Source organism: Perognathus longimembris, chromosome 10 (assembly GCF_023159225.1).
Source record: "Perognathus longimembris pacificus isolate PPM17 chromosome 10, ASM2315922v1, whole genome shotgun sequence".
In the NCBI taxonomy this organism is placed as follows: domain Eukaryota; kingdom Metazoa; phylum Chordata; class Mammalia; order Rodentia; family Heteromyidae; genus Perognathus; species Perognathus longimembris.
The window spans coordinates 71944656-71960191 of record NC_063170.1 but is presented as its reverse complement, the minus strand read 5'-3'; the positions used below and the strand labels follow the sequence as shown (position 1 = coordinate 71960191).

At 60.2% G+C, this 15536-nt stretch overlaps 1 protein-coding gene across 1 annotated transcript; it reads right to left on the bottom strand.

Annotated features, from left to right (window-relative positions):
• Positions 1–3220: 3220 nt before the first annotated feature.
• On the bottom strand, positions 3221–15018 carry Sec61a1 (SEC61 translocon subunit alpha 1). Its single transcript, XM_048356360.1, has 12 exons — positions 14865–15018; positions 14174–14241; positions 11951–12016; positions 11401–11479; positions 10411–10542; positions 8382–8491; positions 8087–8240; positions 5478–5638; positions 4844–5041; positions 4389–4580; positions 4122–4198; positions 3221–3598 (listed from the first exon to the last, which is right to left on the bottom strand). Exons 1-12 carry the CDS (start codon positions 14869–14871, stop codon positions 3412–3414), a joined length of 1431 nt encoding a protein of 476 aa, XP_048212317.1. The 5' UTR covers positions 14872–15018; the 3' UTR covers positions 3221–3411.
• Positions 15019–15536: the final 518 nt, after the last annotated feature.

The following is a 15536-nucleotide window of genomic DNA, read 5'->3' as shown; positions in this document are numbered from 1 at the left end:
GGTCTTGCTGTGTAGCCTGGGCCGTCCTCAGCCCGAGTACTGGGATTTCAGGAGGTGGGAGCAGGGCTGGCTAGAGCCTGCGCCCAGGCTGTGGAGGTGGAGAAACCAGGCGCCTTCACCCCTCCACCCAGGCCAGGCCTCTGGGAACAAGCCTGCCCTGTCTCAGATGGGCCTGGGGCTTTGCCCCCAGCTGCTCACCGCATGCAGAGTGGGAGAGAGGCCGCAGTGGGTCCCTGCTGTGGACTGGGCAGTACCTGACCCTCGGGACCCCTGGAGGAACCAGGAAGGGTGCGAGCTCAGCCCCCAGGGAGATTGCCCGCTGGCAGGGGTGGTGGCTCTGGAAGCGGGAAGGTTTGTTATTTTAATTTTCTCCCTATTTTTCCCCGGCAGGGCCTGTGATTATTACATTAATCTTTCAAGCGAAGTTTTTACGACCAATCCCTTGCAGACTATGGGAAGTTTCTCCATCCATTACCAAGAGGGAAACAGACCCTGGTGGGGAAGAAAATATTTGTTACATCTTATCAGGCTGACACACAATCTAACAACAATTACAGCAGTCCCATTTTTTGCACTATTTCAGCTCCAGATTGAAAAATGGTTGCAATATTAAAGTAAGGCAGGGTGGGGGCTGGTCACAGGAAGTTGGCCATACCCCACCTTGGGCCTGTGGTGGCTCCTGGAGGCCCCTGACTGCTTGAGGGCGGCCCCGGGGCGGTGACAGCGGGATGCCCCGACTCCTCCGGGCACCGGGCCCACGTGCAGCTCCCAGCTCTCCCATGGGCGCTTCCGGTGGCCTTGAGCCGGCCCCGCCCCCCGCCCCGCGGCCCCTCCCTCACCCCTGGCCCCGCCCTGCTCCCCCCGCGGCCCCACCCTCAGCTCCCTGGCCCCGCCCCGCGGCCCCTCCCTCAGCCCCCTGGCCCCGCCCTGCTCCCCCCGCGGCCCCTCCCTCACCCCTGGCCCCGCCCCGCCCCCGTCCTGGTCCCTCCAGGCTCCGGGCGGCCGGAGCTGGCTCTGGGCTCCGGCGCCCCCAGGGCCGCGTCCACTCGCCCGGCCCCGCCCGACCCGAGGCGGCTGTCGCGCGGCGTCTCTCGGGCAGGCGGTGATTAATGGCGGCGCGGCGCGGCGGATGGATGCGGCTGTCAGGCCGCCGGCCGCGCTGACCCCCGGCCCGGCCCCGCGATCAATGCGCGGACGGCGGCTGGGCGGCCGCGATAAGATGGGCGCCGCCGCGCGATCGCCGCTCTCGCCGCTCGTCAGCCGCCGGCCGCGCCGTCAGCGCCGCGTGATTAATGGGGCCGCGGCCGGGGCCGGCGGGGAGGACGCGGGCCGGGGCCGGGGCTCCCAGGGCCTCCCCGCACGCCCGGCTCCCCGGATTCCCGTCAGCGCGGCGGGGCCGGGTGAGCGCCGGGGCCACGGCGGGGCGCCAGCCTAGCCTCGGGGAGGGGGGCGCCCTCCCCCCGGCCCCGGGCCGCGAGGCCCCCCCTCGCCCGGCTCCTAGGGCAGGTGCGGCCTCCCCGGCCATGCCGACCCCACCCGAGAGAGAACGACGCGGGGTCCGGCAGGCCTGCTGAGGGACCCGCGGGCCAGGCGGTGGGAGGCAGCTCGCCCGGGCCAAGCACGGGCGGACACCCGGACTCCGGCGCCGCCTGGCCCGGGTGCCCGAGCCCTTCCAGCAGCCTAGGCAGCGCAGCTCCTCCTGACCTCTGCTGTGTTGTCACAGGATATGCTAGTGCGAGGACATTTGCTTACTAAGTCAGCCCCGACCCAGAATTGCTTTACTATGCGGGCGGAGTCCATTCCTATGTGAATGACCTCATCCGGTCTTTACTGTGCCGTCTGAGCCTTTCGGTGCTCTTGAACTTTAGCAACCCTATGCTATTCCTGGTTCCTAAACTGCATATAAACGGGAAGTTAAGAGTAAACATGGCTGAGTCTTGAGACGGTCTTCAGCTGCAGACCTCATTTTTGTCTTTTTTCTTGTCTTGTGTCTTTCTTTTTCTTTAATCCTCGCCCCCTCCATCAGGATTCCCTTTTGCACTAGGCTGGGCCCAGCGACCGAGGGGAGGGGAGCCCTCTGGCCTGCCGTCGTCCGGCCGGCCACATGGGGCCCCAGCAGCCTTTTGGGAGTCTTGGAAAGAATGAGGCCAAGCAGCTGAAAAAAATTGGCTTTATTTGTCTCTTATTCACTGTATCTCAAAGTGCCATTTTGGCGTCCACAGTGACGGTCCCTGGAAGCCGGGTCAGCCCCCTCCCCTCACGCAGGGCAAGACCTAGGCCACGCCTGGCAGGAGACAGGGCTGCCAGTCTGCCTGGGGCCCCAGGAGTGCCGGGGCCGCCCCCCCCCCCCCCACTGTGGACAGTGGGAGAGCCCTGTGGGCTGGGAGGGCACCAGCCCAGGTGCACAGGACTGGGTCTGGACAAGGCCGCGTGTGATATGGCCTGAGCCCTGGGCTGCAGGGCCAGGACCCTGCCTGTTGGGAGGGGGGGCTCTGTGCCCCCCTGTGGCGTGCTGGCTCCCCGTGTGCCCGTGCTGTGCTGTGAGGACACCTGGGCCCCCAGCCAGCAGCACCTGTCCTGGGGAGAAAGGTCTCTTGGTCTCCAGCACCCACATCATTCCTCATCCCAAACAGAACCGATCTCAGACCTACCTGTGACCCAAGCCCCTGACCTGGTTTTACCACCACCCTGAGCCTGCAGCTGTTCCTGGTGACTGCGGAGGGCAGAGACGGCTGCGTTTGGTCCTAAGTACAGTAAGAAACTAAAAATCCAGCTGAAGGCGGGAGAAGCAGTTCTACCCCCACCCAAGGTCATGGGGAAGTGTGCGGCCCCAGAGGCAAGTCCAGCGATGACGGCAGAATGTGGACAGAAGAGCATCGATCACGGGGTAAAGCCAGAGGGCACGGCTGCTGAGCCACGGAGATGGTGCGGAGCAGAGCCTGTGCCCCCCCAGGAAGGCAGACGCTGACCTCTGGACGCCGGCCCCTTCAGGAGCGGCTGGCCCTACAGAAACCTACTCTTCAAAGGGAAAACACTGACATGGCGCGCTGGTGACGGCCCCAGACAGGTGCCCAAGACACAGGACCTGCTCCCAGCACACAGGCCGGGGCCTGGAGGAGGTGCGGACTTCCGTTTGTGCTTCCGATCGGGGCAGGGGCTGGGGGAGGGGGGGGTGGCCCAGAGAAGACCGGCAGGGAACTGGACAATCGCTGCCACCAGCCTCTGCAGTCACCTCCCTTCTACAGGTTTTTGCCAATGCCAGGAAAAAAAGGAAGATTTCAAACTGGAAAAGGTCTAGCACTTTACGCAGTGGAATGAAAGGATAAGAAATTTAAAAACATCATTAAACCAAGTCCATGTGCCCCGGCCGGTGCTGCGTGGCGCGCTTCCCAGGTCCACGGAAGCGGAGGCTCAGAACAGAAGGGCTCCCATGCTGCCCACCTCGCTCTGCTCCTTGACGAAGATCTCAAAGTACTGGTAGATGATGGTCACGGCGAGCAAGATCCCGGTTCCAGACCCGATGGCTCCCAGGAAGTCGGCCAGCACCGAGAGGGCCCCGATGCACAGCCCCCCGAAGGCTGCCGCCGTGGGGATGTACCTGGGGAGCAGCGGGCAGCACCTGCTTAGCCCCGCCCCGGCTGCAGGGGGCCCCTGTCACGAGGCCCGCACCTCCCCCAACTTCACACGCTCCCCAGGGTGCAGACGAACGCCGAGCTGCCCGTGCCTGACTGAACCAGCCACCGGGACTCGGGGTGCCCTGAGCCCACACAGGGACACTAGAGATGCACACAAGGGTGTCTGCCCAACAGTGGATGAATCAAAGGGGGCGCTGTGGGAATCATCTGGAAATAGGATCTGGCTTGCCTGCCAGGACGCCCCGCTCTGCCGCCTGGCCGGGGGCGGCTGCGAGACACGCGGCCCTGCGCGACGGTCTGTGCACTGGCAGCTTTCCAGTGACAACGGAGGACAAGGTACGCGGCGCCACCAAGGGCAGTGCCATGTCCACCACACCTGCCCTGCCGCCCGCGTCCCCCGAGGCGACGGCTGCAGCCGCAGCCCCCGCCTCTGCCTGCCCCTGCTGCCCCAAGGACGGCTGCGGCGGCGTCCCGCCGTGCACTCACCGGTTGAGCTCGTGGACCATGGAGGTCTCTCGGTGGCCTCTCATCACCATCTGCTGCTCTTTCAGCTGCTTGGCGACCTGCAGGACACAGCCCAGAGGGGTCAGGGTGGGGCTCGTGGGGGCGTGGAGACCTTGAACGCGCACCACAAGGGCTGCATCCAGTCTGTCTGCAGGTTCTCAGAGCCAACGGCTCCCCGTCACTCCGCTGCCACGACCTCCCCCACGTGGCAGGGCCTGCGTGGAAGTGGAAACGCTGGCTTGTACTCACGTCCTTGGCAGAGGAGCCCGAGACCTCAATCCAGGTCTTGGAGAAGAAGGCGCAGGAGCCCAGCATGAACACGATGTACACGACAGCGTGGACCGGGTCCTCCAGCACGGAGCTGAACGACTCCGGGGGAGACAAGTAATAGCACAGGCCACCGACGGGGTAGGCGCGCGCCGGGCCCCCGGAGGACGTGTCCTGCATGGAGACACAGCCTTCAGCGTGCTGGCTGTCACGGAGCCCCCAACACCCAAGGGGAACGGAAAACTTAGTGCTAGGTGGGCACTGGAGGCTCAAAAGGCTGAGAAAAAGTGGAAACAGACCATGGGTCGGGTGAAAAGGCTCAGTTAGAGCACAAGGTGCAGGGTTCAAACCCCAGTACCAGCCCAGACAGAGGGAAGAAAGAAAGTAGAGAAAGGAAGCCGTGAGCCGATCTTGGCAATTAGGAATCGGGCACTCACCGACCAGGTGCCCAGCAGGCTGACCAGCAGGTTCCCGCTGAAGCGCGCGGACAGCATCTGGGAGATGACGTAGAGATTGGACACCAGGGCAGACTGCAGGATGATGGGGATATTGGAGGTGTAGAAGAGCTTGATGGGGTAGGTGTTGTACTGGCCGCGGTAGCGCGCTGACTTGATTGGCAGGTCCACACGGAAGCCCTGGGGAGAGCAGCGCAGGCCTCTGAGCACAGCACCCAGCCGGGCAGGCCGGCAGCCCTGGGCACAGGGGCAGACACCCCCCAGACCCACAGAGTCAGGTGCCACTAAGCGTCCACCGAACCGAGGAAGACAGCACACACATTCTGCCTTTCCATCACTGACACTACTTTTACATCCTTCAGGCTGGCCTTGAACTCCCCACCCTCCTGCTTCTGCCTCCCGAGTGCTGGGATGACAGGGTGGCCACCACCCCTGGTGAACTGCCGTCCTTCCTTTTCGGTGAACATCAGCCCAGTCACAGAGCCGTGTGGGCAGGTCAGGGCTCTAGCTCGCGCGTGATGTGGGAACTCTGCAGAGGAAAGACTCTTCCCCAGGCGGAAACAGGTGGAGCGCACCTCGGCGGGGGCCTGACGGTTTTGAAAGGGGCCCTGCGCACCTGGAAGTAGATGACCACAGCAAAGACGAAGATGGTGGCGATGAGGTTCATGAGGTTGGGGAGGTTCTGGCGGTAGAAGGCCTCCCGCAGGGCGCGGACTTTGTCGGTACGCGTGGCCAGCAGGTGGAAGAGTGCTATGATTGCGCCTTCAAACTCCATTCCTGTGGCAGAGAACAGTGTGGGTACAAATGCATGGCCTCTGCCGTGACACCACAGGGCAAGAGGGCTTCTGGGTCCCTTCTTTTTCTTCTGGCAAGGACTGGGAGTACAGCTGTGAGCATCGCTCACCGAGGAGTCCCAACCGTGCAAGCGCAGAGCTCAGCCGCAAGGGCGGGGCCTTTTCCTCACTGCGTGGCCCAGAGCAGCTGCCCAGCCGGCGGCTCCGGAACCCTGCGCTGCACCCTCCTGCCCGCATGTGGCCTTGATCCAAATGAGAATGCATGCCCTGCCACAAGATGGCGCTGGAGGAGGCAGCGGGCGACGGGGCGGCTGCCTGGGGTGAGGACAGGCAGAGCTGCAGCCCGGCGCCTCAAGGCCCAGCCATCCAGGAACGGAGGAGAGATCTCCCTCCCCTCGGGTTCACAACGAGCACCTCACCCGCACAGAGCTCAGCCCATGGGGGCCAGCGCAGAGCCTGGCTCTGACCGCACAGGAGGAAGCCGGGCGACCCGGGAAAGAAGGGACCCCCCCCCCCCCCCCGTGACCTCTGCGCTCGCCACCCACATCCCCCGCCTTGTCCACCCGCTCCCAAGCACACACCCCGACCCTGGAGCACGCCAGCATCCCCACCCTTACCGCTTCCAGAGCTTTCCCTGCCGGTGAGGCCCTCCAAGAATACCCACCTCACGTCCTGCAGGACCAGGAGGAGCTGGCCGACAGCATCACGTTAGGTCCTAGCTCTCCTCACTTAATTGTTTCTTTTTTTTTTTTTTTTCCCAGTCCTGGGCCTTGGACTCAGGGCCTGAGCACTGTCCCTGGCTTCCTTTTGCTCAAGGCTAGCACTCTGCCACTTGAGCCACAGCGCCACTTCTGGCCATTTTCTGTATATGTGGTGCTGGGGAATTGAACCCAGGGCCTCATGTATATGAGGCAGGCACTCTTGCCACTAGGCCATATCCCCAGCCCCACAACTCTTTTTTTTTTTTTTTTTTTTTTGGCCAGTCCTGGGCCTTGGACTCAGGGCCTGAGCACTGTCCCTGGCTTCTTCCCGCTCAAGGGTAGCACTCTGCCACTTGAACCACAGCGCCACTTCTGGCCATTTTCTGTATATGTGGTGCTGGGGAATCAAACCCAGAGCTTCAAGTATACGAGGCAAGCGCTCTACCACTAGGCCATATCCCCAGCCCTGCTTGTTTCTTAAAACTCACTGCCTGCCCAAGCTCTACCCGTTAGCGATGCGGGGCTGTTGCTGCTACTTCCCACTTCCCGGGTATTCCCACTGCCCAGTGAGCAGCGCTGGTCGGTCGCCCGAGGGTCCTCTGCTCTGTGCCTGCCTCCCCGTCCTGTCTGTGCCGCTGGGAGCCCCCTTCCTGGGCTCGTCTGCTCAGCCAGGGCAGGAAGGCAGCCTGGCTGGACAAGGACAGCTCCCGCTCACATCCCCAGCTGCCGTCCCGTGCCCAGCACATCTGTCCTTACTGCTGTCTGCCCTGCTCCTGTGGGGATGTAGCCTCTGCCAGCTAGACCCAACCGACCTCACGTCCATTGGGCCCTGCTGCCGTTTCTTTGTGATGGGCACCCACGGCTGGGAAACCTTGCTCAACTCAACTCCTTCGGTGGCTGAGCCTCTCCCGTGTGCCCAGCCTGCAAACCTGGCCCCGAGCCCGTCCCTCTTCTGACTTGCACAAGCGACTGCGGAGAACCATCTCATCTCACCGTGTCGCTCCTTTCTCTAAGGCTCCCGCCACAAGTGCCCTGTGGCCACCGAAACTTCCCTGGAGACACCAGTGCACCCAAGTCCAAGGAAATACGCAAGTGTGCTTGTGTTGAGTGTTCCTCGGAGGATACTTCTGACTCCATAACACAGTGGCCAAAAAGTGAATCAAGCCCACTTTCTTTTCACAATAGGTCTTAGGCCTCCCTTGTAATATTTAAATATTTGAGTTAAAATCAAAAGCATCTCCTGCAGTAAGATTTCTCATGCACTAGCAGATAAAATGTAGCAAACTAGTATCTGCCATGCAATTGCCACAATCCAGGCAGTGCTGTGATCACCAACGGCCGCCACCTACCACCCGGCTTTCTGGAACTTCTGTTTCATCTTGAACACCAAGGTTTCGCAGTGGAGCTGCGTGCAGACCACTCCCAGGGACCATGGGCCCTGGGGCCCTGGTGGTGGACCCCCAAGCGCAGGGTCCCTCAAGGCTGGCCTCGCAGGACCAGGCGTCGGGGCTCAGCGGTTCCAGTTTAGACAACCGTTCGCCAAGAGCAACAGTGAGTAAAGACAGCATGGCTGCTCCCAATGAAAAGCTGGGGTGAGGCAGGCGGCCATCGGAGGACAATCGGCCAAGGGAGGCCACTTCCTCTTTGGAATGGGGGTCTGCAGCACAAGAGGGAGAACGGGGCGGCTGGCGTGTGGGAGCCGGGCAGCGCGAGCCAAGAGCAGCCCTCACCTCGGCCGGTGTTGACAGTGGTGGGGCTGAAGGCCTTCCAGACGATCGTCTCGCAGATGTTGGTGGCGATGAAGAGCGAGATGCCAGAGCCCAGCCCGTACCCCTTCTGCAGGAGCTCATCCAAGAGGAGGACAATCAGGCCAGCCACGAAGAGCTGCAAGACAAAACCAGGACTGTGCCAGGGCTCCCGGGGCGCCGCTCTCGCCTGCCTCACTAACAGCGCTCCGTGTCCTCGGCCTCCCTCTGGGGAACCCAGAAGGACGGCACGAGCCGCCCTTGGCTGCGCGGCACTTGCCTGGATGGTGATCAGCAGACAGATCCCCGCGCCCATCTCAGAAGGGTCTCCGTACATCCCGGTCATCACGTACACGATGGACTGGCCGATGGTGATGATCATGCCGAACACTGCGAGTCAGGAGGGCAGTGAGTGGCGGGCGCGGCAGGGCGCAGGGGAGACGCTGAGCCCCACGCCACGCCCCACAGGACAAGCACGCAACTCTTCAGGCAACCTCTCCCTAGGCGCACTGTCCTTGCAGGAGTTGGGGAGCGGCGGGGGGTTGGGGGGGCACTGCCTCAGAACCCAGGTGCTCCTGGCCGGAGCCACACCACCCAGGCCCAAGTTGAGAACTCTGGGGTCGCCATCCCATCGTCAGTTTGAGATCTTCTAAGGGGAAGTCAGAACACCACCAGCTCGGTTCTCACCCGCGCTCCTCTGCCGCCAAGCTCCTTTGCTCTAAGTGTTTATGGACTTCGCTCCCTGCGTCTCATCGCTCACCACAGGGCACGAGTACACTCTACTGGGTTCTCCATGCTAGGGCTCTCAAGTACATGGGGCTTGCTTTAATGTCAATCTTTCTGTTTGGTGTATCACCAGATGTAAAATTGTTCAAGTATCCAAAAAATACAGTACCTATTTAACTTTCTGTTTGTTTTGCCAGTCCTGGGCTTGAACTCAGGGCCTGGGCACTGTCCCTGGCTTCTTGTGCTCAAGGCTAGCACTCTACCACTTGAGCCACAATGCTAACTTCTGGCCTTTTCTGTGTATGTGGTGCTAAGGAATCGAACCCAGAGCTTCCTGGATGCTAGGCAAGCACTCTACCACTGAGCCAGCTTCCCAGCCCCCTGCCCTTTGTGTTCTGAGTCTGGAGTGTGAACTCAGGACCTGGATGGAGCCTGCTGGACAGGTGGTCTCTCACCTGAGCCACACTCCCAGGCCTTTTTGCTTTGCTGTTTTTTAGGTTTGACCTCCTGGTGTAGGCTCAGGCCTGTTTGAACCCCAATCCTCCCACATCCAAGGTTTTTCTTTCTTTTTTTAATGAGGTGGATCTCACTATTTGCCTTGACTGGTTCAACCCTGTCAATCTTCACCTCCTGATAGTCGAATTACAGACTTCAGCCATTGTACCTGGCCCGACTTGACTTTCCTAGGTCCTTTGTACAATCTTTCCTTCCTTGCAGTGCCAGGGCTGACCCCAGAGCCTGGGCAGCAGGCCCTCTCGTGCTGTTCTACACATAGCCCAGAGTCAACAGCGAGGGCAGAGAAATCACCAGAAAAGCTGACTGGGACTTGAAATGGTAGTGCAGGACGGTGCCAGTGGTTCACGCCTGTGACCCTGGCTGTGCAGGGACCTGAGGCCTGGAGAAGGGATTCAAAGCCAGGCTGGGCAGGAAAGTCTTCAATTACCTGGCAAGATGCCTGACGGCTGGGCACGGCTCAAGGGGGGGACAGTGCCAGCTATGAGCAACAAAGTGAGTGCCAGGCCGGTTTCAAGGCCCGGTACCAGTCAGCGTGCGCATACAAACACGCACACATAACACACACACATACACTTTAAACTCTTGATTTGCGTGTGAAACCATAAAGTTAGGTCAGATGTATTCCATTACTCAACCTACTCATCTAAAAAGACATGCTAGACGCAGTGCGCAGAGTGGGCGCAGTGAGCTCCGTTTCCTGCCCCATGTCCCCCAACGGCCGGTCCCGAGGGCCCGCGGCCCTGCCACGTGCCGGGCACTGGTGGTCATCCCACATGACCAGTGGGAAGCAGCTCTCCGCAGTCCTCCCTTTCCTGCGAGATCCTTTCAAGGGGAAAGCAGCCCCGCCAAGCAGCTCCTCCCGGGAGGAAGGGCGCCCCAGCCCCACACCCAATCCCCCTCAGCCTCAGTGGCGTTCCTGGCCAGCCCACTGCCCAGCCGACCCCCACAGAGACGGTGGGCCAAGGACGTGAAGAGTACAAAGCACAACTGCTGTAATGCCCCCAAACTTTAAAGCCAAGTTAGAATTCCAATAGAGACCTCAGACTATTAATCACAATCTTCCTTACACTTTTGGGCTCCATTGAAGAGAGCTCGGTCTTTTGGGGTGTCACCAACTTCAATTATCTTGGCACCAGCCAGGAGCTGCATAATGAGGCCAGAAGTGACGATGGGGGAGATGCCCAGCTCCATCAGCGTGCCTGACAGGAGACAGGAAACAGGAGGAGAGGCCACGTCAGTGCTGGCCCGGGAAAGCCAGGCCCTGCTGCGTAAAGACAAACCGCATCCCCACTCAACCCAATGTGTGCTAGCAGCATTCACTTCACAGAACTCCCCAGCACATCAGGCCTGGAAGTTCAGCTCAATTCACTCCATTCAGCCTGCCAGGCAGCGCCCTCTCCTGTTTAGGACGTCACAAGGCACCGAGAACAGACCGTGCGTTTCAATTCACCAGAAACAGATCCGCTCTGGATTTACCGAGATAAGACAGGTTCTTCTCTTCATCAGTAATAAGAAAGGACCACATTCAAATCACCTCTGGAAAGTCCAGGACGAGGGTCAGCACAAGTGTATCTAGTTGCACACAAGCTCCTACTTCCTATCACGCGTGTGCACACGTAGGCTCAAATGAGTCACACTTCTGATTTGAAACTTAATGTGAACTCTATCTTTTAAAATAAGTTAATCAAATGCAGTATCAACATGCACATTCAAAATCCTCCCATACCCACAGGTAAATGGTTTTTCCAAACTGTTATGTGTTTTCTGACATACATAACCTACAGATAAGAAGATGCAGCTGAGAAATCAATTCATATCGTAAAGAATGTTATCAGTAGACACATTCTAATTTCAGGTATTTAAAAGGTATTCTCGATGCAGACTTAATCTTGTTATTACAGTTTTGTATTGTATTCAAACCCTGTTCCAATGCGATGAGCACCGCAGAGGTGTGGCCATTCCACACAGCACACCAACCTGCACCCCTGCCTTTCCGTAAAGCCAAAGCCTGTCATTAAAGCCCAGGGTGCAGAGAAGACAGAGCAGAAGGGGCCTACCTCGGTTAGAAGCCAGAATCACCCTCATCCAGTAGAAGGGGTCTGCGGAGTCTGAAGACATGATACCAAACAGGGGGATCTGTAAAGCAGTGAGGAGGACAGGAGTTGGCACGCTGTCCCCGCCCCCCCCTCTCCCAATCTCCCGAGGAGGACAGGAGTTGGCAAGCTGTCCCCCCCCCCCCGCCCTCTCCCAATCTCCCGAGGAGGACAGGAGTCGGCACGCTGTCCCCCCCCTGCCCCCCAGCCCTCTCCCAATCTCCTGAGGAGGACAGGAGTTGGCAAGCTGTCCCCCCCCCCCCCGCCCTCTCCCAATCTCCCGAGGAGGACAGGAGTCGGCATGCTGTCCCCCCCCCAGCCCCCCAGCCCTCTCCCAATCTCCCGAGGAGGACAGGAGTCGGCATGCTGTCCCCCCCCCCCCACAATCTCCTGAGGAGGACAGGGGTTGGCACGCTGTCCCGTCCCCCCCCCCCCGCCCTCTCCCAATCTCCCGAGGAGGACAGGGGTCGGCACACTGCCCCTCCTCCCCAACAAAACAAGGCAAGGGACTCACCTGACAGCATACTAAGAAGATAAAGAGGGTGATGGCTGTCCATAACACTTTCTCCTTGAACTGAATCTACGAAAGGGAAAGAAGCTCTTTATCACAAGTAAAGATTCAAGTTAAACCCCTTTCCCAGTTCACCGGAGAGGTCAAGCAATGCACCAAGCTATTAAAACCTCAGCCCCGTGTGCCACGCACCCTTCCTGTGTGAAGAGAACACAGAGATCCATCCCCACAGGCGCCCCCAGCTCGCCCTCCACCACCCGGCATCGCCTGGGACATGAGCAAGGGGCTCTCGGCAAGGCGGAGCAGCTGTCACCAAGCCCTTCGCTGGGAGAGTCCAAGCCATGCTTCCCACCACAAACATCAAGTTTGTACTCAAGACCAAAGAGTGCTGCTACAGAAAGTGACTTGTAAAACACACAGCAGTCCGTTTTCACTTGATGACTCGGTGAGCAACGAAGAATTTGGAATGTGGGACTGACCCACAATGTATTTTCTATGAATCGAAGGTAAAAGCCTTCAACAGTACTCGGGGAGGGCAGGAAAAGCTGTAGCCTGCTCACTGTATGCTAGTACTGTCTGCTTAGCCTCAGAATCACCTCTTCTCAGGTGTGTAAGTCAAACAGAGGACAAGAATGGTTCTACAGGCTACCAGGGATCATTACAAAGGTTCACACTCTCCTGCCTGCGGCTTCTGTCACCAAGCAGCAGAACTCCTCCGTCCTCGGCTAGTGTTGGAGTGCTGTTGGAGAGAAGTCCAAACGAGCCCTAAGCTGGTGCCTGGCTCTGGGATCCGAAGCTGCAGCCCTGTGCACAACCGTGATGTGCTCCAGGAAGGACGCAGTAAAACACAGCACCACTTAGGTGCTGTAGGGAAAGAGTCCCCCCTTTTCTAAGAACCCTCTCCTTCCTGAGAAGGTGGCCAGGGTGGTAACACCATCTCAAATAGACAAGCTTGCAGTAAAATTAACGTGGTTTGGTCTTTTTTAAATCCTTTGTGGTGTTGGAAATTGAACTCAGGGCCTCAAACGCTCTACCACTGAGTCACCTAAGACAAATTTTTCAATATTTCATTTTTTAATGACTCAATTTCCTGGTTACAACCAAGCTCAATGACAAAACTTGAAAAGCTCTTTACCAAGTCCTGTCTGTGCCTCTGAATCCATCCTGGCTCAGTATCCTGGGTGCTGCTGATCCACTAAGGCAATTTCCAAACTGCCTGGCCCTTCCACTCACCTGCTGTGTGCTCCCAGCCAGATGAGACCTAGTCATTCAGGTCTTGGCTTTTTTGCCTTTGCCAACTGTTTTCCTTTTGCCAGGAATTCATTCTCATTCTCTAACTTCTATTTCTCCTTCAAAACCATCACCAAATTTCACTGCTCCCAGAGTGAATTCCTTTCTGAGCTGTTGCTGTATCTTGTACTTGTATCTTCTTTATTCCAGCATACTTAAGTTACAAAGGCCAAGAACGCAAAGCTATTACAAGCAGTGCAAGGGAAGGAACCTAGTCTTGTGGGGCTCTGAAGCCAGGCGTTTTCCATTTTCCCTACGCTGACGTGATTAACAGCATTGTAAATTTGACTGCCACAGGCAGAATGTATCTGAAGGGTTTATATGAAACTATTTCAAGTACAAACTGAAAGTTGATGCTAACTGTATGGATGTCAACTACACTACATTCATAATAACTGACACACAGAAAATTTATTTTACTATTCATTCTGTGTCTGAGTCTCATTAAGGTGGAAACCTTAAGAAACAAAGAATTACTTGCCTTGACAACATCCACTCTGACTGTAGCCGTGCAGTCCCAGAAATGGGTAGACTCAACACAGCACTGCTTTCCTACGGAGTGCTAAGTACCTGCTGTGGGTAGCAACAGACTTGAACACTGTGACCAACTACCTACAAAGTGTCTGCCTTTCCCTCCTGCGGCTGGCACTCTCCGTACCTAGAGTACCTCCATTTGAGCTCCTGTGGGAGCTGAGAGGATCACTCGGCCAGATCCTGACTGAGTATGATTCACTCACCTCCATTCCTGGGGCAGGACAAACCTGAGGCACGGCAGCCAGGAAGACCCAAACAAAGGATGGGATGCCCGGGTGGGAATTAAAAACAACCGGGCACACACACCACAGGCGGAGGAAACGCGACTCGTCCGTCTGGAGTGCCGAAGCCCTCTTTAATCGTGCAGCAAACTTCCAGATCCCAGAGTTTCATTAAGCTTACCTTCCTCTCCGGTTTCTGAATTTCCGGCAGGATGACACAGAAGGGCTTGATGACTTCCAGAAATTTGACTTCGATGGGAGAAACAAAAGAAGGGGAGTTAGACGCCGAAACCTGCGGCGCTGCCCTGGGAGCCGCGACCTGGGCACGAGTGGGGTCCGGGGGCCCAGATACGGCTGAGGAGGCTGGTCGGTCTGTGCCCTGCAGGGGCCAGGCGAGGACCAGGCCGGGCCTGGGGACAGGGGACCCCGAGGAGGGTCGGGGCCGGGCGGGCACCGGCCTGACCTGTGGACCGGGAACTCCGAGGAGGATCGGGGCCGGGTGAAGGCCCGGCCAGGCCTGGGGACCGGGAACCCCGAGGAGGATCGGGGCCGGGCGGGGACCAGGCCGGGCCTGGGGACCCCGAGGAAGATCGGGGCCGGGTGGAGGCCCGGCCGGGCCTGGGGACCCCGAGGAGGGTCGGGGCCGGGCGGGGACCAGGCCGGGCCTGGGGACCGGGGACCCCGAGGAGGGTCGGGGCCGGGTGGAGGCCCGGCTGGGCCTGGGGACCCCGAGGAGGGTCGGGGCCGGGCGGGGACCAGGCCGGGCCTGGGGACCGGGGACCCCGAGGAGGGGCCGGGCAGGCCGCGCTCCGCCCGACTCGCGGGCTCCCGAACACAGGCGGGGCCGGGGCACCGCGGCCCAAAGGACTCACTCGCCATGGCGGAGGCTGCGCGGCCCGGGCGTCCCGCTTCGCTCCCACTCGCCGGCGACGGAGGCGACGCGGGCTCGGCGGCGCGGCGGCTCCTCCGAGAGACACGTCAGTGCTAGCCGGGAGGCGAGCGGCGCGGCGCGGCGCGGCGGGGCGGGGCGGGAGGGGGCGGGGCGACCGCGCCGCTTCCGCTTCCGCTTCCTGCCACGCGCCTCGGCGGCCGCGTCGCCCCCACCGAGACTACGACTCCCGGCAGGCAGCGGGAGCCCCGGCGCCTGCCGGGAAGACGGCGCGAGGCACGCCGGGAGGCCTCGCGGGCCCGGCGCGCGGGTCCCGAGAGGCGGAGCCTGGTCCGGGCCGGCGGGGACGCTGAGGCGGGCGCGGCCGGGGCGGCGGGGCGGCGGCGGGGCGGCGGCGGGGCGGCGGCGCGGCCGGGTGTTGCCCTCGCGTGTGCCTCCCGCGTAGCCGCAGGCCCGGGCCGGCGGCGGCGCGCGGGGCCCATGCACACCGGGCCCAGCCGCGGCCGGCGCGCGTTCGCATGCGTGTAGGATTGTGTTAGAAACACGCCTGGACGGCGGGGACGCCGAAACCCGGGTTCGGCTGAGGTACCGGGCGCCGGTGGTTCACGCCGTCGCCCTAGCGACGCCGGAGGCTGCGATCTGAGGACCCCGCTTT

Bases quoted from the DNA above. Each gene is read 5' to 3' on its own strand.
- Sec61a1 (XM_048356360.1), bottom strand. The intron at 12,017-14,173 runs GTAAGCTTAATG...TCCCTTTCGTAG, and splicing joins TTCAGAAACCGGAGAGGAAG to ATTCAGTTCAAGGAGAAAGT. The intron at 4,199-4,388 runs GTGAGTACAAGC...TGTGTCCTGCAG, and splicing joins CGGGCTCCTCTGCCAAGGAC to GTCGCCAAGCAGCTGAAAGA.